Raw genomic sequence first — 24,524 nt, forward strand, 5'->3', positions numbered from 1 at the left:
TATGAGATAAACAGATGGTAAGTTGAGGTTTATGGTAATGTGAATGAATTAATCACACTCTTGATATTCGATGTGGGTAATGTGTAATGTAATAATTATTGTATAATAAATATTTATTGTAATATTAAGTTGATTGAACCATAATTATTTTGTTAAAATTATAATCCTGATTCATGATTTAAAAATAATGAATTTTTTTTTATAGTTGCTAATTTTATTTCTTGCCCTTATGCATTTATTATGATGTGAATTTCCGTAAAGAATAATATATGATGCGCAATAAGACAAAATTATAACATTTTAAAATAGATATATTTTAAAAAATACATACAATAATTTTTTATTTATAAAATAATCATTCATCTTTTTATAGCATGATGTCATTAAATAATTATACAATAATAATTAATATGAATTCGTAATGACATTTCAAAAATATATTTTTAAAAGTTATAATATTTTTTGTCCTAATATTTAATTAAATTATTATTATATCATGTTGATTACGATGTACTAACATTCGTTATAATATTTGTTCAATCATTTTTATTTTCTACTAGTTGGCTCTAATCATGTGATGCCAATAAACACCAAAAAAAAAAAAAAAATCAAATGAATAAATAATTAATGAAAAAATTCATATTATTACTATATGATAAATAACGGGAAATAGAGCAGAGACGGTGGTTAGTTAAGTTTACTGGTCAAGAACAGTGTTTGGACATGAGCAAGTTAGACTGGTTTATGGTTTACGGTTTACCGGCTGGGAAGGTTACTGGTTAAGATTTCGCTAATGTAAAATCCAACGGCTGTATTTCAGTAGCTTCACATCAACGGTTAACGGGCCCACGCTATAAATGGCATGGGACGGTAGTTTGACTTGGAGGAGGTAGTTTAGAGTTGAAACTTGAAGGGAGAGAAGGAAAGAAATGAAGAGTCAATAAATGCAAGTTCAGTTCAGTAGTTCAGCTGAGAAAGGAGTTTAATTAATTTACTCGTTTTGATTTTTTTTATTTGTCAGGTTTGGATTTATACAAAAAGTCATCTACCTTCTTTCTTTTTTCTTTCAACGAATCTCATTCTAAATTCTCGAGAGAAGACAAAATTTCCGGGGAAAAAATCTCTCGAATTTCCCACCTATTCAGCAAAAAGATTTCTGGGTTTTCGCCGGGGAGAGATTTGGAGTGATGGGTAATCGTTTTATTTGCATGACGAAGAAAGACAGCAAAGAACCTGGATCGAGAAGCAAGAGGATGGGTCGGTCACAGAGGAAGTTGCTTGCAGACGAAGAGTTATTGCACAGACAAGCACTGTCAATGGCGCTTCACCAGCACCAATTGTCCCAGAGGTTCGACGGATCCATGTCTCGGCGAATCGGGTCGACCAGCTCGAGAAGACGCAATTTGTCTGATCCATTTTCGAATGGAAAACAGGTTGGAATTTCAATTCAGATTTCCGGGGGACCGGTGTTTGGTAATTTAAGTATTTATTAAATTATTTTTTATCTTTTTCGTGCAATCATGCTGTGATTACTCGTTTTGGATCGTTGGATCTTTGATGGAAAGTTGGGGCTATGATAATTAAGGTCTTTAAGTCTAAGATATTAGCAAAAAGTGAACAATTTTTTAATTATGAACTCAAGCAAAACGGTAATCATTAGTCAAATTACGAAAAAGTTGATGTTGGGAAAAGGAGAGATTTTAAAAGGGGATTCTTTTATCACTACTACCATTATTTATCATTGCAAGCTCAAAAGTGGATCTGGATGAGGATGGAGCTTTCGATTTAAGTATATGTTTTAATTCAAGTACATGCTTTAAAGTAAATTTTATGCTGGTGAATCAAGAATATATATAGTATATATTTTGTTGTATGCTTTAAGCCTGTAAGATAGAAGTGATTGGCAGCTAACTAGCTCTTCTAGCATGAGATTGCGGTTGCTGTAGATGGGAGAATTTTTCTCTAGAAAAAAATTCCCTGTTTCCATAGTTGCATATTCTACCTAGCTTTCATCCAGAAGCACTCACAATTGGATAGACATGACATGCTATGATCACCCTTTAGGTTCAAGAATCACTTCATGTTCATCTGGTTGTTTTCACTTGGGTGTAGGCATATTTGTGTTATTGATCACGCATATAATATAGTTGGCATCAGCCTCTGAGAAAACCAGTCAGAAAAAACTCGATTAGGATTGCTAGGTTTTGAATTGTAATCTTGTGGCATGTGTAACTCAGGCCAAACTCTTCTTTTGCACTAAAATTGTTTCAAGAAGGGAATTTTTCAAGTTTTGCATAAAGCATAGTTGTTTGTCTATTTCGTCTCGTGTATTGGAACAGTGTCTTAAGGTATAACTTCCTGAAAAAGGTCTTGGAGACTCATGCTGTCAATTAGGGAGCTGTGCACCAATTAAGAAGGCTGTCTCTTCTCTTGAGACCAGTGAGACTTAGTCCAATTCTTACTTTACCTTCTTCTTCTGTTGGCTTACAGGCCATCATCTTCCATAGCATGACAAAAGACCTGTTTGTAAGGCCTCGACAATGGCAACTTCTGAAATCTTTCCGCTGTACATGTCACGGTTTACTGTGACATCTTTTTATCCGTCCAACTCTTTACATCCTTCTTATTTTTTCCTTGACTTATCATGTGTTGTAAGCTGCTCCTGGATCCGTAGATTGGAATATGCAGTATGTTACCTTAATAATTTATTTTTCATTTTTAGTACCATCTCTTTTAAGTTAGTATTTTTGTTCTTAGACTCCTTTTTTCCTTCTCTTGCCATGAATAGAGTGACCCAGTAGTGTGTTTCGATAAATTGATTATGGATACCTTACCAGGTGCCGGATTTCTTGGAGAATATCAAAGTGAAGAAGTTTGTTTTGTTACACGGAGAAGGATTTGGAGCATGGTGTTGGTACAAAACTATTGCTCTGTTGGAGGAAGCTGGAATGCTTCCTACTGCATTAGACCTCACAGGATCTGGTATCAGTCCGACAGACCCAAATGGAGTTACTACTTTGGCAGAGTATTCAAAACCGTTGATTGATTACTTAGAAAAGCTTCCCGAGGATGAAAAGGTCAGAGGAGATTTCAATATAAGTCTAATTCATTCAATGTTCCATTTTATCCTTAGCAAACGAAGTGGCGAATAAGATATGAGACATATTATGTGCATAAACTATATCAAGTAAAGTATCATGTTGTAAGGATATTTTTGCAGGTTATTTTGGTTGGTCACAGTACTGGAGGTGCATGCATTTCTTATGCACTGGAGCATTTCCCGGAAAAGATTTCGAAAGCAATTTTCATTTGTGCGACAATGGTGTCCAATGGCCAGAGGCCTTTCGATGTCTTTGCTGAAGAGGTGTGTTACCAAGGTTTACCATCTGATTGTCAAGAAAAAATTATTTGATTTCAATGATTCAGTTATAACATAGATAGAAGTTAGAATTTTGACCTGAAGATATAGAGAAAATTATTCGATTTCAAGCTCCCAACAAAAACGTTTTGGTAGTTTCATTTTCTAGTGGATCTCTTTCTTCTGGATGATGTTTGATCTTTTGTCTGATTCTTTTGCCTGAACTTGGTTATTCATGCAGCTTGGTTCTGCTGAGCGTTTTCTGCAAGAATCTCAGTTTTTAGTTTATGGGAACGGAAAAGACAAACCAGCAACAGCATTCATGTTTGAGAAACAGCAAATTAAAGCTTTATATTTCAATCAATCACCAACAAAGGTATGTGGATACAATGTGAAATATTTATTGCTTGGTCATATTTCCTGTATCTTATACTGACTCTTAGACATTCTCTGCGTGCACTCGATGCTTTATCCCTAATAATGTGAAGAAAAATTCCCCCATCAACTTTTTCCAAGGAAAAGAAAAGAAAGATGACCAGATACACTGTGAAGTTCTCGTAATAATTTATCTTTATATGATGACTAACTTGTATTTGTTTAATTCATGTCTTTGGATGCAAATTTGTCGCATTCAGCAAACGCTTTTGTCATTTCTCATTGTTGTTTCACATGAACAAGCTGTTGTCTGGATTATGCTAGCTTGTGAAAGTTGAATTAGTTTCTTTTCTATCGGGCTACGTTTCTTATATAACTAGTTATAGTCGATTATTCCGTATATTATCAGAGTCGAAGATTTAGTAGTCAAAATTTTTGCTACTGACCAATTTTATTGATTAAATTTTAAGAGAAGGGACATAAGGTATTTACTTAATCCTTCTATTTAGCATGAGGGACTCGTAGTTGAAGGAATATGTTAATGTATAGCCATCAGCGTAAATTTTTTTATTAACTAGTAATAACCAATTATTTGACAGTGTGACTTTGACTAGTTATAACACAATGGAATTGGTTCACTCCAGGATGTTGCTTTGGCAGTGGTTTCCATGCGACCGACTCCACTGGGTCCTATCATGGAGAAGCTTTCATTGTCGTTAGAAAAGTATGGAACGGGTAGGCGGTTCTACATTCAAACGCTGGATGATCGTGCTCTTTCCTCAGACATCCAAGAAAAGCTAGTGAGGGAGAATCCTCCTGAAGGAGTCTTCAAGATCAAAGGGAGCGACCATTGCCCTTTCTTTTCAAAGCCGCAGTCGCTTCATAAGATATTATTGGAAATTGCTCAAATTCCGTAAAAGTTCACACTATAAAAATATATATATTTTTTTAATATTTATACCTAACTTATTTGTTTTTGAGTTATTGAACAAAGAAAAAAAAGGAAAAAGGAAAATGTAGTTCTTTTCTTGAAATGCTTCATAGTTTACTCTTTGATTGTTAATTACTGTATGTAGATCCTGTAGGTCCATATGTGTAGTGCAAACTTTGATATAGAGAGGAAACTTGTTAAGGAAAGTATCCATTGAACATTTTTACTGAAATCTTCTCAAGCTGAAGACTTTAATTTTATTGTGATGGAACTTAGTTGCCTATTTGGTTTCATGATGTAATTTGATCATGAAAAATGATTTTCTTTTTTTTTTTTTTTTTATTGAAATTCTAAATTTTTTATTAAGAAATTGAACTTTGTGCTCTGTTTTTTAACATGTATTAGACTATTATGTTTTTTTATTTTATCAGTAAATATATTTTTTGGCTAAATTTTCTCAATTAAATCAATTTTCTGATAGTTAAAGGCAGAAAATATATTTTGTAGTGGTAATAATTGTAAATAAATACTAAATTGTTTTTATTGTAAATTGGTTTTATTTTTTTAGTACAAATTATTTTTTATAATTAACAAATATTTTTCTGACTCAAAAAACTAACAGACTTTTTTTATTTTTTTTAAAAAAAAAGATGCATTCATTATAAATTTAAACTCGGTTAATAAAATAATATAAAAAAATTAAAATAATTTAAAATAAATTTATAAATAGTTCAAAATTTGGTCATAATATTAAAATAATTTTTATTAATTTTATTGAATTTATATATTTTATTTGACGTAAATTATCAAATTCGAAAGTGACCATCACTAATTATCTAATCAAACGTTAATAGTTAAATTAAAATTATACTAATGTAAAGTAATCATCAAATGATTATCCAATGAAACACGAAAAGCTACATTAAAATTATACTTAGAAAAATCAAATAGGCATTATAATATTAATCCGTGCTCTGTGAAAAATACTACATTTACACGGGGTGAAAGCTTATTTGTTAATTGATGGGTTGATTCTGTCTCTAGCTTTTTTAATTAACAAATGTTTTTTGCACGATTTTATAATTGATATGATTACGTTTTGTATAAATTAATTCGTATTATATAAATAATTATTTTACTTTTTAAAACTAAATAAAAAGTACATAATTTAAATTTTCATTATTTATTTTATTAATTTTTTTCTGTCAAATCATAATATTTATTATTAATATTCAAAATGTTTAAATGTTTCAATATTTACTGTGCAGCTTCTATAATTTAAGAAACTAACTAGTAGATTTAAGAAAAATTACTAATAGATTTTATAAGCATATATAAGTATAATTAATGTTCCAAATCAATAAAATAATTTGAATTTATCGGTCAACAATGAAGGTGATTATTAAGATAGTGGTTTGGTAATTAAAAATTTTTATATATATTTTTTTTAATATTATAAATTTAAATTTCATTAATAAGGTAAATGTTGTGAGTTTATGAATAGATTATAAATTAATAATGACTAGTTTATAATATTTAATTGGAAAAATTTAAAATTTTAATTTATTAATATATTATTAAATTATTATAAAAATTTAATTTAACATTAAATTATTATAAAGATTAAATTATCTTCATTTAGATTAGTTATAAATTAATAAATTTTATTTTTTTATTTTTTTAAATGGTATTTTTCGCCTCTTTAAAAAAAAAAAAAAAAAAAAAAACCTTTCAAATACTCTTACCGTCGGATATATTAGTGCGCCAGATCAAGGGCCCAGATAACTCGATCGTCACCTTCAAGACTAGGAAAACAATCGAAACAATCAGTTTGACCCTTCCTCTTTGTATTCTCACTCTCTAGTTTCAAGTAAGTAATCTTCAGGTATTCCTTCATCCACTTTTCGCCACCGTATTCTCTGTTTTTGCTTTCTTCTCTTCTGGTTTAGGGAATTTATCTTCACGCATCTGATTTAGTCGCTTTATTTGCCTCTCTCTCTCTCTCTCTGCTTAGTCGCTGAGAAAAAAGTAGGACGCTGACGGTTCTCCTTCTCCTGGTGAATTCGTATTATTAGCTTAGTTCCTTTTTTTAGTCTCTGTTGGGACTTCTTAACGTCAACTTCATGTAGATTGAAGATCAAATTCCTTGACATATTTCACGAGTTGTTGGTTAATTTATTTCTTATGATTGCACTGACTTCTTTGGCTATACCTTGATTTTGTGTTTTGATTATTATGATGATGATGATGACAATTTTATAATGCCGGTGGTGGGTATTGACATGATTATATAAGCTGCTTCATATATTTTCCTGTCGGTTGATTTCTCATTACTATGAGGATGGTGATGATGGTAACTGCATGATCATGATAGTGGATGCCATTAAGTTTTCTTTTAATATAGTACTATGTATCTGAAGGGAAAAAGAAGCAAGGAAGGAAAGAAAATGAGCAATTTGATTTTTTTCCAACTGATTCATTTCCATTCAATATATTTTGTCATAATTATTGCTTTGGTGGAACCATGAAGTAACTTTTGTTTCCCTTACTCTGTTCCTCTTCTCTTTTCTCTCCCAAACAGACCTTAAATTTCTAAGACCATGATCATCTAACAGTATCTGTATATTTATTTGGCCCTAGTACAGGTGGTTCTGATATTGCATAATGGGTGGAAGTGCAATGGATGAGGATTGGGAGTTTCCATCCACATATGATGGGGTAAAGACACTGGTTCTAGTTGGACGTACTGGCAACGGGAAAAGTGCAACTGGCAATAGCATTCTTGGAGGAAGGGTTTTCAAGTCGAAAGCCAGCTCTTCTGGTGTTACTGGTACTTGCGAAATGCAAAGTACTGAATTAAAGAATGGTCAAGTTATTAATGTAATTGACACTCCTGGTATGTTCATCAAGGCAAACTTGTGTTCTTTACATGTTTTCTTGACATGTTGCATTTAAAAGTTTGGCATGATTAGCTAATTCCTTTCAGTACCTAACTTTTAGTTTGCCAGTATTAATTCTTAAGAAAAAACTTCGCCAGCATCAAAGACTAATTGTGCAAGGAATCACAGGTTTATTTGATTTTTCTGCGGAGTCTGAATTTATTGGCGGAGAAATAATCAAATGTATTGCTTTGGCCAAGGGTGGCATCCATGCAGTCCTGGTAGTTTTTTCAGTGAGGAGCCGATTTTCACAAGAAGAAGAAGCTGCACTTCGTAGCTTAGAGACTTTGTTTGGGAGAAAAATTTTTGACTACATGATTGTTATCTTCACTGGGGGCGATGACCTTGAAGATAATGAGGAGACTTTGGATGATTACTTAGGTCGTAAATGCCCAGAGCCTTTAAAGGTTAATTTCCATAATGGTTTGTTACAAATCATTGGTCTGGTTACTTAGTCATAAGAAGAAAATGCAATTTTTTCTTGTTAAAGTTTTTACTTTGTTGTATGTGATATTATTTTGCTTTTTCTAGGATGAGAGAAATCTCTAAAGTCCAATCTATGTAACTGGACTGGAAAGTTTGAATAATGCATTTGAAAATGATGATGTCCTTTCCAGTGTGTTAGTTCCCTGCATCTATCTGTCTCCAACAATTTATTTTTCCATTTGTTATGCATATGTTTTAAATGAGACTGTAATATTTGTTCCTCATGGAGTAATGTCAGTGTATGTGAGGAAATTTGGGCGTGGGAAGGCCTAAGCACAAAAAGAAATATAGCTAATTTGATTCTATTGACTGTTTTTTGGGTTCTTTGGAAAGAGAGAAATGCTAGAATGGGTTAAGTAGATTAAGAAATAGATGAATACATTATTTTGGGACCATTTTGTTAGATCATGACATTATTAGGGAGGTAGATTTGGAAAATATCATTGACATTTTAACCCTTTTGTAAATCTTTGTACATGGGCAGTATCCCCGTTTTTGATATCTTGTTAATATACACTTCATACTTTTTATCTCAAAGAAATGGAGTAATATCACTGTGCAAGAATTTTCAGTGGGAGTTTCTGCTCTGCCTTCTGGAATGTCTAGGTTTTGAGGTGCCTCAAATGGTAATAACGTCGTTTGTATAAAAGCAGTTTAGTGGACTTAAATGGTGCACTTGAAACTTCAAAACCTATTAGTCTTATTGGTGTTGCTAACTTTTTCTTCAGCTAACTTCTTGGGTATCTAGAAATGGAAGACTTAAGAGTACAACATTGTGTTTTGATGGATGCATCAGCATTACATTCTTAAATCTTTAGACTGCTAGTTTCTTTATAAAATATTTTAATGGCAGAGATGTAGGATACTAATTTTTCTCAGTTAACACCAACTTTTAGGAAATCCTTGTCCTGTGTAAAAATCGTCTGGTGCTTTTTGATAACAAGACTAAAGATGAAGCTAAGAGAGAGGAACAGGTTCAACAACTGCTTTCTCTGGTTAATGTGGTCATAGCGCAGAATGATGGACAACCGTACACACATGATGATGAGTTATTTGTCGAATTGAAGGTGAGTCTCAATATGGTACGACTTCTGCTGCATCTTTTACTCTAAACATATCCTTACATTTTGACATTTAACTATTGATAGAAAGGGGCTAGGAAACTACATGATCAACAAGTGGAGGTTGGTTCTCTGAAGGGGTATTCCGAGCAAAAAATATCTGAGTTGAAGGAGCAGATGCAGAGATCATATGAAGAACAGCTCAAGCGGATCACGGACATGGTACTATTTTATGCCACTTTGGTTTTACATCTGTCTACGTGTTGATTTTTACATTTGTGTTAGACATCATAAATCTGTATTTTATTTTGTCCGAATTATGTTTCTATCAAATGCAAATCTACATCAGGCACATAAGCACTAGAACCTTTGAGGCCTTGTTAGTGTTTAGTATCAAAGCATGTTCAGTTTCCTGCATTTGTGCTCGAGATTAGAAGTGCTGGCGGTGATAGTGCCTTAGGCGTAAAATTTGAGACAATTTTATAGTAGGTTTTGATAAATTTTATTCTTAAATAATGTTGATGCAAAAGAAGGGGCCCAGCTTTTGTTATGTCTGATAGCACTTACTAAAGAAACTGCTAGTGTCTCCTTTTTAGTATCTTGTACTAGGTTCATGCATTTTCTTGAGTTCTTACTCATGGGTTTCCCTGAGTTCTGGGCAGCTAATCTGGAGCATTGCAAATATATGTCAGGATCTGATGAATTTTGGCGTCATGCGTGAAATTTTGTAGTTTCTTGGATAATGTTTTCATTGGTTTGTTCTGCAATTATCACGATCATCACCAGACTAGCCATTTTGCTTAACAATTATTTTCCTTGAAAAGTTAGCGTACAATACAGGTCTAGGCCTGTCATTTTGGAGCTATATACATTTTTCATGTGGGAGGGTGTTTGACAGGATATTTTGATGAATAAATAGATGTGAGCGTGCAAGTGATTCTGATTTGGAACTCATAAAATGTGAAAATATTTGGAGATTTATTGGGAGTTTAGTTTCATATTAGAAACGCTTTTGTTCTTTGGATGGAGTAGAAGCTCAAAGAAACAGTAAATATTAAAAAGATTTAGCATTTGAGTTTCTGTAGCTCTTCCAAATGTCTTGGATTTTGTTAGGGTGGCTGTGATGAAGGTTTTTGAGGAATTCTATCTGAATGGGAATGTTAGTAAGAGCATAAATTTGACTTTCATCACCTTACTGCCTAAAAAAGAAAATCTAAGAAGGTATATGATTGTTCTGCTTTAAGTTGAATGACTAGCGTGTAGAAGATCACATTATTAAGGTACAATCTTCAGGATTATGCAAGGGTTTGGGTTCATATGATTTCTTTAAGTTAAGATGCTTTTATGGGCAGCTGGCAAATCCTGGATGCAATTTCTTATCGCTAATGAAGTGGTGGAATATGTTAAGAAATCCAAAGCGAAGGTTAGTTTTAAAATTAGGTTTGAAGAAAGCTTATGATAGAATAAATTGGAAATTTTTCAAGAGTGATGATTAGAAAATGGTTTAGGAATAGACGGAGAAGATGGATTTATGGATGCTTATTGTCAGTATCCTTTGCAGTAATTGTTAATGGTAAGTCATGATGCTTCTTTTCTCTTTAGTTTGGTGGTCAATGTACTAAGTCAGGTACTGTTATGGAGGTCAGAGAGAGGTTTGGTCAAGGGACTTGTTGTAGGAAAGGATATTGTGGAAGTGTCTCGCCTCCAGTTTGCAAATCATTCTATATTAATTTTTATTGTGAGAGGTTGGTTAAGAATGCATTCACCCTTATTCAAAATTTTGTTATCATTTTGAGCCTTTCTATCTACCTAATTAAGGGTGGTTTCATGGGGATTAATGTGGAGGATTATATTATCGAGGATTTGGTAGAGGTTATGGTGTACTAGGTTATCGTTGCCAATTATTGACTTAGGTGTTCCTTTGGAGGGTAACCTCTAGGTCAGTACCATTTTGGGATGAGGTTGTCAATAGAGTTTTTAAAAGACTTTAGTGCTAGAAAGGAGGTTATTTTCATTGGCAGTAGAGTCACATTAATAAAAACATATTCTTTGGCAATAGAGGTTATATGCTGTACTAGGTCACGTTGCCAATTATTGACTTAAGTGTTCCATTGGAGGAACCTCTAGGTCAGTACCATTTTGCGATGATGTTGTCAATAGAGTTTTCAAAAGACCTAAGTGCTAGAAAGGAGGTTATTTCTTTGGCAGTACTTATCTTTGCTTGAAATCACCGTGGGGGTAATCAGAATTTTGGAGAGGATTGTGTGAAAGTTCTCGTGGGTTTTTACTAGAGAGGTTTCTACTGATCTCTTGGTGAGGTCGGAAATGCATTGTATTTCTAGAACGAACGATGGCTTGGGCATATGAAATCTAGTATCCTAGGATCCCTATTTGTTAAATGACTTTGGCATTATCCATAGGAATCTTATTCTCCGTGGCACAAGGTGACCACAAATATTCATGGTAGTCACAGAATGTATGAGATTTTGCCAGAAACTCCGCTGCTCGCAAAAGCCTCTAGCAGGCTGTCTCCAGTTTCCATGATTTATTTATCCCCCTTACCCGCCTCAGAGTGGGAGATGATAACCCGTGTTGTTTTGGGAGGGATTTTGTATTTGGATCCTTGATTTTTTGGGGTGGAGGGCAGATGAGGGGCAAAAAGATAACTGACTTTTGGGTTCTGACTGATTTGATGTTTTAGCCTTAAGACTTGGGCTTTAGGTCACTGTCTTATCCTCCGAGATTGTATTTTCTCATGTCTTGAACTTAATAAATAATTTTGCTATAAAAATTAAGCATGCAAGTGATTTTGATTTAGAAACTATACAATGCGAAAAGTTTTTGGACATTCATTTGAGCTTGTTTCCAAATTCAAAATACTTTTGTTCTGTAGCTGGAATCAAAGCTCAAAGAAACAGCTATTGACCTCAAGCAAAAACTGGGGGAGGAACAAGCTGCAAGATTGAGAGCAGATGATGAAATTCAGAAGCTCAGGAGGGATCTTGAGAAATCTCAGAAGGAGACGAAGGAGCTCCGTGAACAATTCCATGGCAAATGTGTTATTCTGTGACATGTATTGTTAATGGGGTTACGGGTGAAGTCATGTAAGAACCATTTGCCTCCTTTTGACTCGTTATTCCTTCCCTTATTCCTGTCCCGTGTGATTTTATGCTACATTTAAGTTTCAACCATTCAAACATGATGTATTTATTTAACCATATAATATGCATGCATATATATATATATATATATATAATGCCTTGTGTTTGAAAAAACTGATTTAATTGTGAGATTGAGATGACTGTAAAATTTTTTAAAGTAATTGTAATAATAGTAATAGAAATTATAATTTCAGTTGATAAAAGTAAAACCAATGGAAAATATAATAATGTAATAAGAGTATAACATTTTTCTAGTAATAATTATGATGGCAGCTGATAAACGTAAAACATCAACATCATACATGTTCTCGAAATCAAATCAAATGGATATTTAGTCTATATATATATATATATATATATCTTGAGGGGCAATCGGCAGACTCGTCCGTCTCCAACGAGTTACCTGCGTAGCATACCCATTAGTAAACGAAGGAGAAGTTGGTAAGTGCTTATCATGCTTAATCCCGTGTAGAAGAAAGACACGAGTATACATGTATATATATATATATAGATGTATACGCACGAGTATTTTATACTGTTCCTTTTTTTTTTATATAATTTAAATCGTTTAGCTAAGAAATCATAAAATTCTAGATACACATGCATACCAAGAATATAATACATATATATATATATATATATATATATAAAAGCGTACGTCAAGAATACTCTTGTTCCTTGAGAAATATTTCTATCATCTTCTAAGTGATTTATATATATACATATATGTGTATATAATTTTCTGAAAAAACAATAAAAGAACGTGTATATAGGTCATGATGACGATGTTTCTAGATTGACCTTTGCACAAAGATATATGATTAAAATTTCACATTGTTCATCCAATATTTTTCTTAGTAAAATATTCATTAAATTACAAAAAATTTTAAAAAAAAAAAAAAAAAAAAAAAATCTTAATATTGAGATTTATAAATGATAATTTACCCTTCAAAACATGTGTAAAGTAAGAAACTCAATTAAAAAATAGAATGCAATTAACAAGAAATTATACGAATGTAAGTATAGGGAATGTATATGCATATTATATATTTTATAGGGTTTGTATAGTAATGAGATACACACCCAAGATGGAGAATCTTCTTGTCAGGGCCGTGTGAGTAGGTAGTTTCGTTCTCAATAAAGAAGTTGCGAGAAGCTAATGCCTGGATTGCATTCAGCTCTGGCCCTGTAACCATGTTTACTTGGAGTGATCTCTCCACTTCTGCTATCTGAAAATTAAATCTCCACATTTACATCACTACTTATATTCATTTCTATTATATATATATATATATATATATATATATATATACTGCACTAGAAACATCTTACAATTTTAATTTTATTTTATGTGATTTAATCTTATTATATGGGTTGATTTTTTTCCATTTTTAAATATAAAAATGTCACTTCAATAAATAAAAATGAGCCTATAAATGGAATAGAAACAATTGAATGAGAATAGTATTATGATTTCAAGTCAATCTCATGCACAATTCAAATTAAATATTTTTGTAATTTACTTTTACAATGTTGAATTTTTTTTTTTAAAAAAATTAAATTTATAATTTTAGAATTAAAGATATGGATGAATTTTATCTTATAATATTTTGACTTTTGTTTTTGTAGTTGTGAATTTAAATTTGTTTTTGTTAGGAAATTTAGATACATAAAGATAGTTTTAAAAGGTTTATATAAAATGAGAATATTAAACTATTTCACTTAAAAATAAACCCAATACCTTAGTCCGAAGACACACGCTTTCATTTTCCAGCTCAATCTCCTACACCAGAAAATTTAATTATAGCAATTAAATTTGTTAATTAATTAAGAAATAATCTACTGAGAAAAGAAAGCACACCCTTTTCTGTAAGTATTCGATTTCAGCTAGCAACATTTCATGCTGTTGCAGTCAAAAGAAACCAAAACAAACAAAGAAAATTAAATAATAATAATAATAAATCAGTATTTAAATAAAGAAAAAGGAAAGAGTTGCATATATATATATATATATATAATTTTCCAGATTCACCTTCTTAGACCTGATCCGGGTAATGCCGCGTTCAAGCCTATTCTCCAGTTGTTTTAGCTCCTTCACGCTTAAAGCACTCAGCGAATCCCCCATCAAATGCCTACAATTTTATTTTTCAATTTAATTAAATATTTAGAGCAAAACTGTAATACTGTTAAGTATATATGTAACGTTCCATTTCTATTTTACCTATTAGAGTTCTGTAGCATTTGAATTTGTTGCCGCAGCTTTGCTGATTCTTGCTGATAGTACTGCATTTAGAAAAGTTAGATGATGATCAATTAACTTGAATTGAATAGACTATTAAATTTTCTGGATTTGAAGAGAGAAAAACATGATGCGAACAAGACAACGGCTGGGTATGCTTTATTTGTTTTAGTTTTTCTTTCTAAGTTAATGATACTTAGTTCGTATAACTTGTGGGCTTTATTTTTTCATAGAAAGTTAAGTCGCACACATATTTTTAATTAGTATATATTTACAAGCTTAAACGTATAATTAGGGTGGTTTATCTTTATGTTAAAAATCTTACCTAAAATCTATCTACGAACCAAGATGAGACTCTTGGGACTATGTGTCTTGCAAGAATTTGCATAGATTTGAAGAACAAGAGCTTTTTGTTTGGGATGTGGATTAATAGTCACCCCTCATGGAAGCTCTCGAGGTGATTATCCTGCACATACTTATAGGTAATAAATTGATATGAAGGAGGGATAGTCATTGGCTCTAATTTATACCACATTGAACCCTCCATTGATGCACAAATGTACAGAATGCTTCTGTACTAATTGAAATAGATTTCTTTTGCTGACACCTTTTCATGGATAAAATGCTAATTTTAATTACTTGCATCACGGTCAATGCATGAGATAGATCCCAAATGTATGTTCTTCCAGACAAGGAAGTCAATAGAACTATTAATCATTTTTGCCTCTCTTGCAAGAATTCTTAACTTATATGGGTAAAATATTTTCTTGGTAGTGAATTTTATGATGCTCTTCATCATAAGTAAAATCTTTATTTTCATATGTTATAGATATAGACCACCTATTTATAATAAAGTGATTTTTTTTATACGGTAATTTAGTGTTTGTGATTAGTAAGAAATGAAATGATTTTTAAGTCAAATTTTACTTTTATAGATAAAATTTAAGATTTAAACCATATTAAAATTAGTCTAGTGAATTAAATTACTCATGCTGGAGTATAACATGTGCTCAATTCAATCAATGAACTAGTAATCTCCCTCTTGGAACTTGGCACTTGTTTGCTAGATTGATAATTCTCTACGTTTTTTTTTGGATCCGATCTCTAGTTAGATATATCAAATTCAATTTTTTTAAAAAAAAATTGGTCTTTTAAGTATTCTTGGGCATTAAGGGAGCAAAATAGTAGTATCATGTATAGCTTTTCAAAAGATATGGTTGTCAATATCTTCATATACTAAAATTATTAGCTTTCCTTCAAGTAGTATTTATAATGGCATTTCTTAACTCTACGTGTTTTCTAAATCTAAATATAAAAAAAAAAAAAAAAACTTAATGTAGTTGTTTTTTGATTTGTAATAGGCAAGTTTTCTTGAAAATACAACCATATTTTTAACTCCATAGCAAATGAAGCTGAAAAGATAAGAACCATTTCTTCTCGTAACTTCAATAAAGATATGAGTTTCATGGTTAATGTATTAGTAAAGATGAGGAAGGGTCGTTGACTTAGTGCCATGGTTTACAAGAATTCATCTAACATTTTTTTGTTTGCATAATCTAGTTGTTTAGTGCTTATTATACACACACTTACTTGTTTCTTTGAATTTTTTTTTTTGGGTAGTGTGTTAAGTACCAAGGACAAAGTTAGATGCAATCATATTATCTATCTAAATTATATTTTTATTCTTTCGTTACAGTTATATCTATATCGAGAGTATAATACTTTTATATCACAAACAAATTCTATTTGGTACTATTTACCTCTTAAGACTAGCAAAATATTCAACGAAAGGTACAAGGTAATAATGAGGACTATTCCACACTCTACCTATTATGCTTTACTAATAGTATATGCATTTGTCTCTTTTTTTTTTTTTTATTTAATCGAATTGAAGGACAATCATATTAGAAAAATTGGAGGGTTTATGATATTTTTCATGTGTTTAGAATTTTTTAGTATCTATAATAATATTTCAGAGTTTATATTTAGGATTTAGGATAAATGATATTTTGATCGTTTCTTTTTTACTTTTGCAGTTGATGCTTTTTTTTTTTTTTTTTTATTAATTCTACACTATATCAACTCGAAATCTATTATGTCTTCTAGTTTAAAGTTGAGACCTCTCTTATGGTTTGCCTACGTGATGTTCAATTTCTTTTGGACTAGCTTTTTACTATCTTAATGAGGCTTGCAGACTTTTATAAACATTAGCTTCTAGCTTAACAAGATTTTAACTTTGTTTTCTTTTTTCAAATGAATGTTAATGTAAAAATAAAAAAATTCAGCTACAAAAATAAAATGAATAAAGAAAGTGACTTAGAAATTTGTAATAAAGATATATATATATATATATAGAAAAAAAAAATTACCTGAGCATTAATTTCTGTAACAGAAGTTGTAGCTGAGCTATCAGAACATGCCTTTTTATACCGGTCTATTGTTGATCTTATGCTACACAAACACACAAAACAATAATAAGTGGTTTAAATTAACATGGTAATTTGTAATTAATTGTTTTCTGTTTTAGAACCACGACGGACTTAATGAATTTGAGTTGGTTTGGTGAGTCACAATTTTTTAACCATCCAGTAGTACACTTTATATTTGTTTTAATGAAAAACTTGAAATGAGTTTGGAATTTATTAATTTATCTTCAAAACACTTTTAACTACTTATTAGGTTTTGTGTGTGTCTGTAAATTGACCGTTGGAGAGGCAAAAACACCTACTCAGTTACAGTAATACTTGTACAGTAACTTCTTTCTAAAAAGAAACCCTAAACGAAAAAGAAAATTAAAAATGGAATACAATGAATATTCAAATTAGAATTCTTGTCACCAGAAAAAGACAAGAAGAAGCACTGAAAGCTGAAAATAGAAATAGAAAGAGCATGAAGCCTGGGATGTTATAAACAATGAAAGAGGAAAGAATCAGAGACTCCGTCCTCAAAAACAAAATCAGTTTATTGTTTTTAAATTGCCCCACATCTATACATATATATCTCTAAACACCCATATATATATATATATATATACACACATGCATACACCTATTTATATATATGAGGGAATTTCCAAACAGCAACTCTGAAACAACTCAAGTGAAGTGGCCCCTTCTTTTCACTAAACTGATGTAAAAATGGTATTCAAATTAAGAGTCTTAAATATGAATTTGAATTGTGAAAGAACTGGTAACTGGTTGTCTTACCTATTTTCATGAAACTCTCCCTCTCTCTCTCTCTTTATCTATATATCTATAAATATCTATGTATATATAGCCTGACTACTCAAGTTCTTGATTATTACTGATTGTTTGTTTCTATTGCCATGTACGTAAAAAGTATAATTATATTTTTTATCCTGATCAGCAAATAGGTTTTGTATATGTAAACTCTATTATATTTGATTTTCATCCTCTGCAAATATGATTTATAACGTTAATTAATTCTATTTAATTAAATGTTAATGTAAAAGTATATATGACAAATATCACCTTGACTTTTTCTAATAAATTATCTCCTTGATTTTAGATTTACACGCGACTATATATATGCACACACACACACACACACACAGAAACACGTGTGTGATCCGTCTAGCAATATACATTGAACACTGGTTCCGTACTACAATAACTAATGTGTAGGTGTATGCATATATATACATATGTAATAGTTATGCCTTTTTTTTTTTTTTTTTTTTTTTTCTCAGAGCATGTGTATTAGTGTCCTACTGAATCATACTAGAGGCGGGCTAGTTAACCTTAAAACCAAAAACACAGAAGAAAACTTGTCTTACTTTTTTTTTTTTCTGTTAATAATTTTTCTTCTTTTGGATGATATATATGTATGTGTGTGTGTATATATATATATATACGTCCAAAACCTCGTTTTCCTGTTAAATCTTCTCTTATATCAGTTTTAACGAGAAGAATTCAAGGTTGTATCTTGTCATAAATGGAAAAAGCTGCAGCCCTCTACCTCTAGAAATACCAAACCCCAGATAATTCATCAACCTAATTAGCAACTTTTACTTACAGTTAAACTCTCAATAAAGATAATAATAATAATAAATTCAAAATTTACTTCTTATGTTTTGAAGTTCTGTAACTAAAGAGTTTATAATTTTTTTTTTTAATAATTTCAGAATTCAAATGTGAGTTAAATTAATTAACTAGTATGTTAAATTATCTTTTAACACTCTGTTAGATAGTGGGTTTAACTAACGTTTAAAAATAATGAGTTGTTAAAATAAAAACACATGATCTCAAATTAAAAAAAATCAGAACACAAAACATCAAATTTAAATTTACTACATGATAATATTATTATTAAGGACGAAAAAATGTATTTGAGCATTAAAATGGAAATTAGAAGAGATAAAAAATCTTAAGAAAAGAATAATGGAAAATGAATCTTTACTTGTTATTCGAGTACTCGTAGAGCCGACCACGACTTGAGAAGACGATGAGAGCAACTTCAGCGTCGCACAGAACAGACAGCTCATAAGCTTTCTTCAGCAATCCATTTCTTCTCTTGCAGAAGGTGACTTGGCGATTCGTCGTGTTTTCTATCCGCTTGATTTCTATCTTTCCTCTACCCATTTGATCTTATTTTTCTCTTATATGGTCCAAGCACCGATATATATATATATATATATATATATCCTCTTTATATTTCTGCACCAACCTGTAAAGAAAACCCATCACCTTTCATTATATATCTTTCTTGCTTGAATGTTAATTAATTATGATAGTAAGTTAGTTTTGAGAAATTTAATGTTCAACTTCGTTGTTTTATGCAAAATTTTACTAAATCATCTGTTTTATGTGACATTTTTTGAAAGAAGAGAAAAAAACCCAGAAACAAGATATAATTTCTGCGGAGGAGAAAGGTTCTTAAACATCTTTCAAGATAGAAAAAGAGAGAAAGAACAGATCTGTTACGGGTTTGCATATACAGATACATATATTTATACACTTGAAAGCTATAATAAAAATTAAATGACTTTATAAATCTGCAGACAGAGAAAAGTAAGAAAGGTTTTGATGTAGAGAGGGTGAATGAAGAGAGGAGTGGTTTGAGTACTGATCCTTTTAATGGATACAAAGCAGATATACAGAATGGAAGGTGAAACTAAAAGAAAATTATTAAAAATTAAATATTAGATATTAAATATGTATAAATAAATCCCATAACCTAGTGTCTGCAAAAAAATTCAAACTCACAACTCTAAAATGGTAGAATGTTGAATAAGGTTTCAGAGGTACTGTATATAATATGTATCGCCATTAATAGCTGCATGAAAACCATTTTTACCCTCCCTACCCATCCCTCTTCGTCTTTCTTAGTTAAAGGACATTGCACCACATAAGATACATATATATATATCGACTGCAACGTATTATACGTATGTATATGTATATATTTTAGCTTTGAGTTCTTACTTTGACCTAGATCATGATCTCAGATAAATTATGACTACCTATTATAAATAAACTTTCTCCAAATCCAAACCGCCCTCCCAAAAAAATGCGAACGAGAATATATGTATTATACATAAAAAAAAGGAACCAGCTTTTTCAGGGAAATCATAAGGGGAAAAAGAAGATTAATAAGTAATTAAGTTAAGTAGAAAGAGATTAAAATAAAAATTGAAAGAAGCAAGAAATTTTTCTAACATTGGGTACTGACAATCGTTAAAGCAGTAAAAGAAATTAAAACCGGAAAAAAAATTAGAAAAAATAAAAACACGAGAGATCCTTTTATCTGAAAACAGATCTAACACTGGATGATCAGAAACCATGCCCTAATTCTCTCTCATATGCTCAAATATACATATAAATATATATGTGTGTGTGTGTGTGTTATTATAAGAAGAAACTGAGAGAAAAAAATTTCTTAAAAAAAGGGTTTGAAAAACAGACAGACCTGCGTCGTTTTGAGGTGGGTGAGTAACTCCGGGAAGTCGATGATCAGCTTTCGGAAAGATTATCGAATCCCAAAGAGAAAAAAAAAACCCTTATAAAAACATTGCCTTGTATGAAATCACTTGTATCCTATTTATAGCTCCTTCTGTCTTTGTCCAACTTGACATATATATATTCAATATAACCTATATACATAAATATCTAACTATGACTCTACTAGAGAGAGAGAGAGAGAGTACAAGAGTGTGAGAGAAAAGTAAAAGAGAAAAAGATGAAGGTGTGGAGGGAGAGAGAGGGTCCAGTTGTGCGGAGGAAGAAAATGACGTGGGAATTGCTGGTTGCCAAAATCTAATAGAAGACGTTGTCGTTTTAGCTAAATTAAACTGCTTTGCAGATGCAAATTCGCACCATTTACTGCAATCTTCATTTTTTTCTTTATTATTATTATTATTATTATTTTTCCTTGACCGAATTGCCCCTTTCAGAGAATCTCTTCTCTCTCTCTCTCTCTCTCATTGCGCGCCTTTTCCTCTTTCTTCCCTCCAATTAACATATATATATATATATATTATATTATTAAATTATTTTCTAAAATTTGATACTTGTACAATTTTGATATTTTCTATTTATTTTAAATGTTAAAATTTCTTTTGTTTTCTTACAAAAAAAAAAAAAAAGACTATATTTAACCCTTTTAAAATATATTAAAATAATGAATTTAACCAATTAAATTAATTAATAACAAGAAACAAAACATTTAAAATAAATACATAACATCATGAACTAAACTGTAATTAAAGAAATTTTACGAACTAATTTTTAATAAATGTCAAATTATAAGAATTAATTTGATAATTTATTATCTAATTAATTAACTTTTAGATAGTTTTATTTTTCTGTAAATTTAGTTTGTGAGTTCAAATTAAATTGTGTGTTTTTATTAAAAACTTATGTTATAATTATTGTTTACTTGTTAACTAGTAAATAGAGTGTATGTATTTTTCATTCAATATATTGCATGTTGAAGATTTTTAATTTTTTCTTTTTGCGCTCGCTTGTGTTAGGACTAGATTTTGGACATGTAAATTAATTCAATTAAATGTAAAAGTACACTTTCTTTTTTCTGTGGTTTTAGCTTTTTTACAGCTTAAATTATGTAATTCTTTAAATAGCTTAAGAGTAAATATTATGTGTTGTATATATATTTTACCTTACAATATGTTTGCCGTGATTGGGTAGAATAATAGAAAATAAGAATTTTGTAATTTTTGATTAAAAAAAATATATATATATATATATGTATGTGTATAAAAATAAAACACACTTTATTACATATCTCATAAGCTAAAGAAAAAAAAAATCTAACTTCTTTATTATTATTATTTTTTGGTTTTGAATTATATAAATTTATATATAAGTAAATGAAGTCAAAATAAATAATATTATAGTTGATTAAGTTTAGAAAATGTTAAACTAAAGATAAAAAAGTAAAATTTTGACGGACGTTATTGGTTGTTAAAGATGGTGTTACAAGAATCAACCACCCATCTTCTCCAATTCAACTTTACGTCCTCAGTGGAGAATATATATATATATATGTGTATATATATATATATACTTATTGGGTGGTTGAACATTTTCAGCTCTACTTTTTTTTTTTAAAAAAAAAAAAAATTTATACGCTAATTAATATTTCAAATTCCCAAGTTTTAGCATATACAAGTTATCTTTAGTTAATCAGATTAAGATAAGATTTAATAAATATATGTAAACATGGGGAGGATATTCTTAATTGATTGATTAATTAATTAAAAATACAAATTAGCTCTCTTAATTGATTGATTAATTAATTAAAAATACAAATTAGCTCTCTCTATATATTATGCAAGCCTCCTTGGTGGCTGTTCTTCTCTACATTCAAATGGATTTCAGTAAATAAAATTATAAGAAAAAAAAAAAAAAAAGGATTAAGACTGAGTAAATAAGTAAAGAGTTATTTTAAGTTGTTTAATTACACTACACTGGTGTGTTCATGCAAGGTAGGAACCGTGAAAAACCATCAAAATTTTTTGTTTGATAGCAGATAAATACTGTAGCCCATTTATACATATATATATATATATATATATATATATATATATATATATATACCAACTTGTACAGAACGTTAAAGTAAATGTCAGTCTTAATCATATATATTTATTTACTGATAGGATGTTCATATGAAGAGTAAATTTAAATCCTTCTTGACTTGAATCTGAGCGGGTTTAAATTTCTTTTCTTTTTTTTATTTTTTCTCCTACATCATATTTGTAGATTATTTAATTATATAATTATTTTATTATATTAATATAAATATAATTATATTATTAATATAAAATATAAATGTAAATGTATTAGTAATAATATAAAAAATTTAAGATATAATACATATTTAAATGGCTTGATTATTCAATCCGAGTCCGACTTGATTATTCAAGCTAATTTGAACTATTTATTTGATCTGAATTCATATTTTTTTAAAAAAAGAATTATACCTTATTAAATTCAAACACATTGGATCATACAAATTTAGGTGTAAATTATACGTAACACTTCCTATTTAATCGCGATGGACGACCCAGATAAAAAATATATAGGTATAGATAACCATTTCCGACCGCCAAAAAAAGTAAAAACTTTTTCTTTTATACAAAATTCAATTTTAAGCTCACTCATGGCCAAATCGGAGTGAAAGGACCGGCCAATTGGCCGAAAAATACCGACGAAGTCCAACGCCGGCGCCGCATAAAATTTCACAAACCGCCTCCGATAAGGCCCTTTTCGATTCTCGTTTCACATAATTTTTCCACTATTATGATCACCGTTTTTTCTCTACAGGTTGACCGAAACGAAACACCCAATCGTAACGTGAGCCGGAGGAGCTGCCGCACCAGAGAGCCCTGCCACCGGTAAGTTTCGATTTTTTATATTTTTTAGCCTACCGAGGCCATTTAGCGTGTGTACTCGTAGGAATCGATGTAAAATCGATCGAATTCAGCCGAAAACGGCAGACCCAAGGCAAACCGCCGTCACGGGCGGTTGCGCCGTCGCCGGAGCACGGCGGAGCTGCTGTGCCAGATTTTTAATATTGGCGAGTGGGCCTTGGGACTAATTTTGGGTTTATTTGAAATATTTGTAGGTATTATAAGCACGTTTCAGTTCCCAGAGAAAAATTTAGGGAACCTAGGAACCGCCTGTAGGCACAGTAAACCGTTTAGCTTTTCGGCGTCAAATCGAGTAAGGATTCCTTACTCTATTTCCTATCATAGAATTGAAGTTTAAATAAATAATAGTACGGTATTTTGTACGAATTAAATAAATGTGCATAAATAATTACTGATTGTTAATGGAGACAGAATCAGAAATTATCTACTATTGTTTGTTAATTGATTTTGCAGTTTATATGCATGATGATATCTGATTTATTTTATGGCATTGAACGCATGTATGTTTAATTGATGTGTTTACCGCTGAATCGGAAAAAGAGAAATGTTAAACGGTAAGAAAATTGTGTGATTTAAATGAATAGATGAGACGACAGCCTTACTGGATATATTGGGAGATGGTGGACGGACTGGATACATAGGGAACCCTACCGTGAACGTTGTCTCATACCGGATGGGGTATGGTGACTTGGTAATTTGACACTCATACCGGACGGGGTATGAGGACGGCCCACTTCACCCTCATAGCGGACGAGGTATTGAGGTTTAATGTCTTGACGCTTATACGAGATAGGGCATGGAGACGACCCTGTAATTGAGATTGTTAAAGAAAATTGTTCACGTGTAGCGGATACACTCTTAAGAACCCCCATAAATACTAGTTGACTGGTTAAATGAGAAACAGTTATGATTTAGTTTATTGTTAAAGGATATGAATTTATGATATGTTCTATGTTGCTGATTGTTCGTGAAATTATGATCTGTATGGTATTATTGTCTCTATATGTTGTTTTCATAAATTCCACTATGGTAAGTGAACGGTAAATGATTTTATTATTGA

The 24,524-nt window shown here is 30.9% G+C and overlaps 3 protein-coding genes across 7 annotated transcripts; 2 read left to right on the top strand and 1 right to left on the bottom strand.

The window, feature by feature from the left end:
- Window positions 1-881: 881 nt before the first annotated feature.
- LOC110822372 (putative methylesterase 14, chloroplastic) lies at window positions 882-4,896 on the top strand. Its single transcript, XM_022052477.2, has 5 exons — window positions 882-1,433; window positions 2,838-3,077; window positions 3,221-3,364; window positions 3,600-3,734; window positions 4,378-4,896. Exons 1-5 carry the CDS (start codon window positions 1,188-1,190, stop codon window positions 4,648-4,650), a joined length of 1,038 nt encoding a protein of 345 aa, XP_021908169.1. The 5' UTR covers window positions 882-1,187; the 3' UTR covers window positions 4,651-4,896.
- Window positions 4,897-6,403: 1,507 nt separating this feature from the next.
- On the top strand, window positions 6,404-12,373 carry LOC110822342 (immune-associated nucleotide-binding protein 9-like). 5 transcript variants are annotated; one of them, XM_022052460.2, is made up of 6 exons: window positions 6,404-6,534; window positions 7,310-7,560; window positions 7,733-8,010; window positions 8,986-9,156; window positions 9,238-9,372; window positions 12,044-12,373. In XM_022052460.2, the coding sequence occupies exons 2-6, from the start codon at window positions 7,329-7,331 to the stop codon at window positions 12,218-12,220; spliced, it is 993 nt and encodes a 330-aa protein (XP_021908152.1). In that variant the 5' UTR covers window positions 6,404-6,534; window positions 7,310-7,328; the 3' UTR covers window positions 12,221-12,373. The 5 variants fall into 5 exon arrangements, with proteins under 5 accessions (XP_021908152.1, XP_021908135.1, XP_021908145.1 ...); XM_022052443.2 differs by having other exon boundaries at window positions 6,430-6,549; XM_022052453.2 differs by lacking the exon at window positions 6,404-6,534 and adding an exon at window positions 6,556-6,692.
- A 132-nt stretch (window positions 12,374-12,505) lies between these two features.
- Window positions 12,506-20,677, bottom strand: STK (K-box region and MADS-box transcription factor family protein). The gene is made up of 9 exons (XM_022052430.2): window positions 20,479-20,677; window positions 18,970-19,236; window positions 16,920-17,001; window positions 14,533-14,594; window positions 14,344-14,443; window positions 14,173-14,214; window positions 14,053-14,094; window positions 13,395-13,540; window positions 12,506-12,714 (listed from the first exon to the last, which is right to left on the bottom strand). The coding sequence occupies exons 2-9, from the start codon at window positions 19,149-19,151 to the stop codon at window positions 12,711-12,713; spliced, it is 660 nt and encodes a 219-aa protein (XP_021908122.1). The 5' UTR covers window positions 19,152-19,236; window positions 20,479-20,677; the 3' UTR covers window positions 12,506-12,710.
- Between the last annotated feature and the right edge of the window lie 3,847 nt (window positions 20,678-24,524).

This window comes from Carica papaya, chromosome 1, assembly GCF_054855325.1.
Source record: "Carica papaya isolate Zhongbai chromosome 1, ASM5485532v1, whole genome shotgun sequence".
NCBI classification, from domain to species: Eukaryota; Viridiplantae; Streptophyta; class Magnoliopsida; order Brassicales; family Caricaceae; genus Carica; species Carica papaya.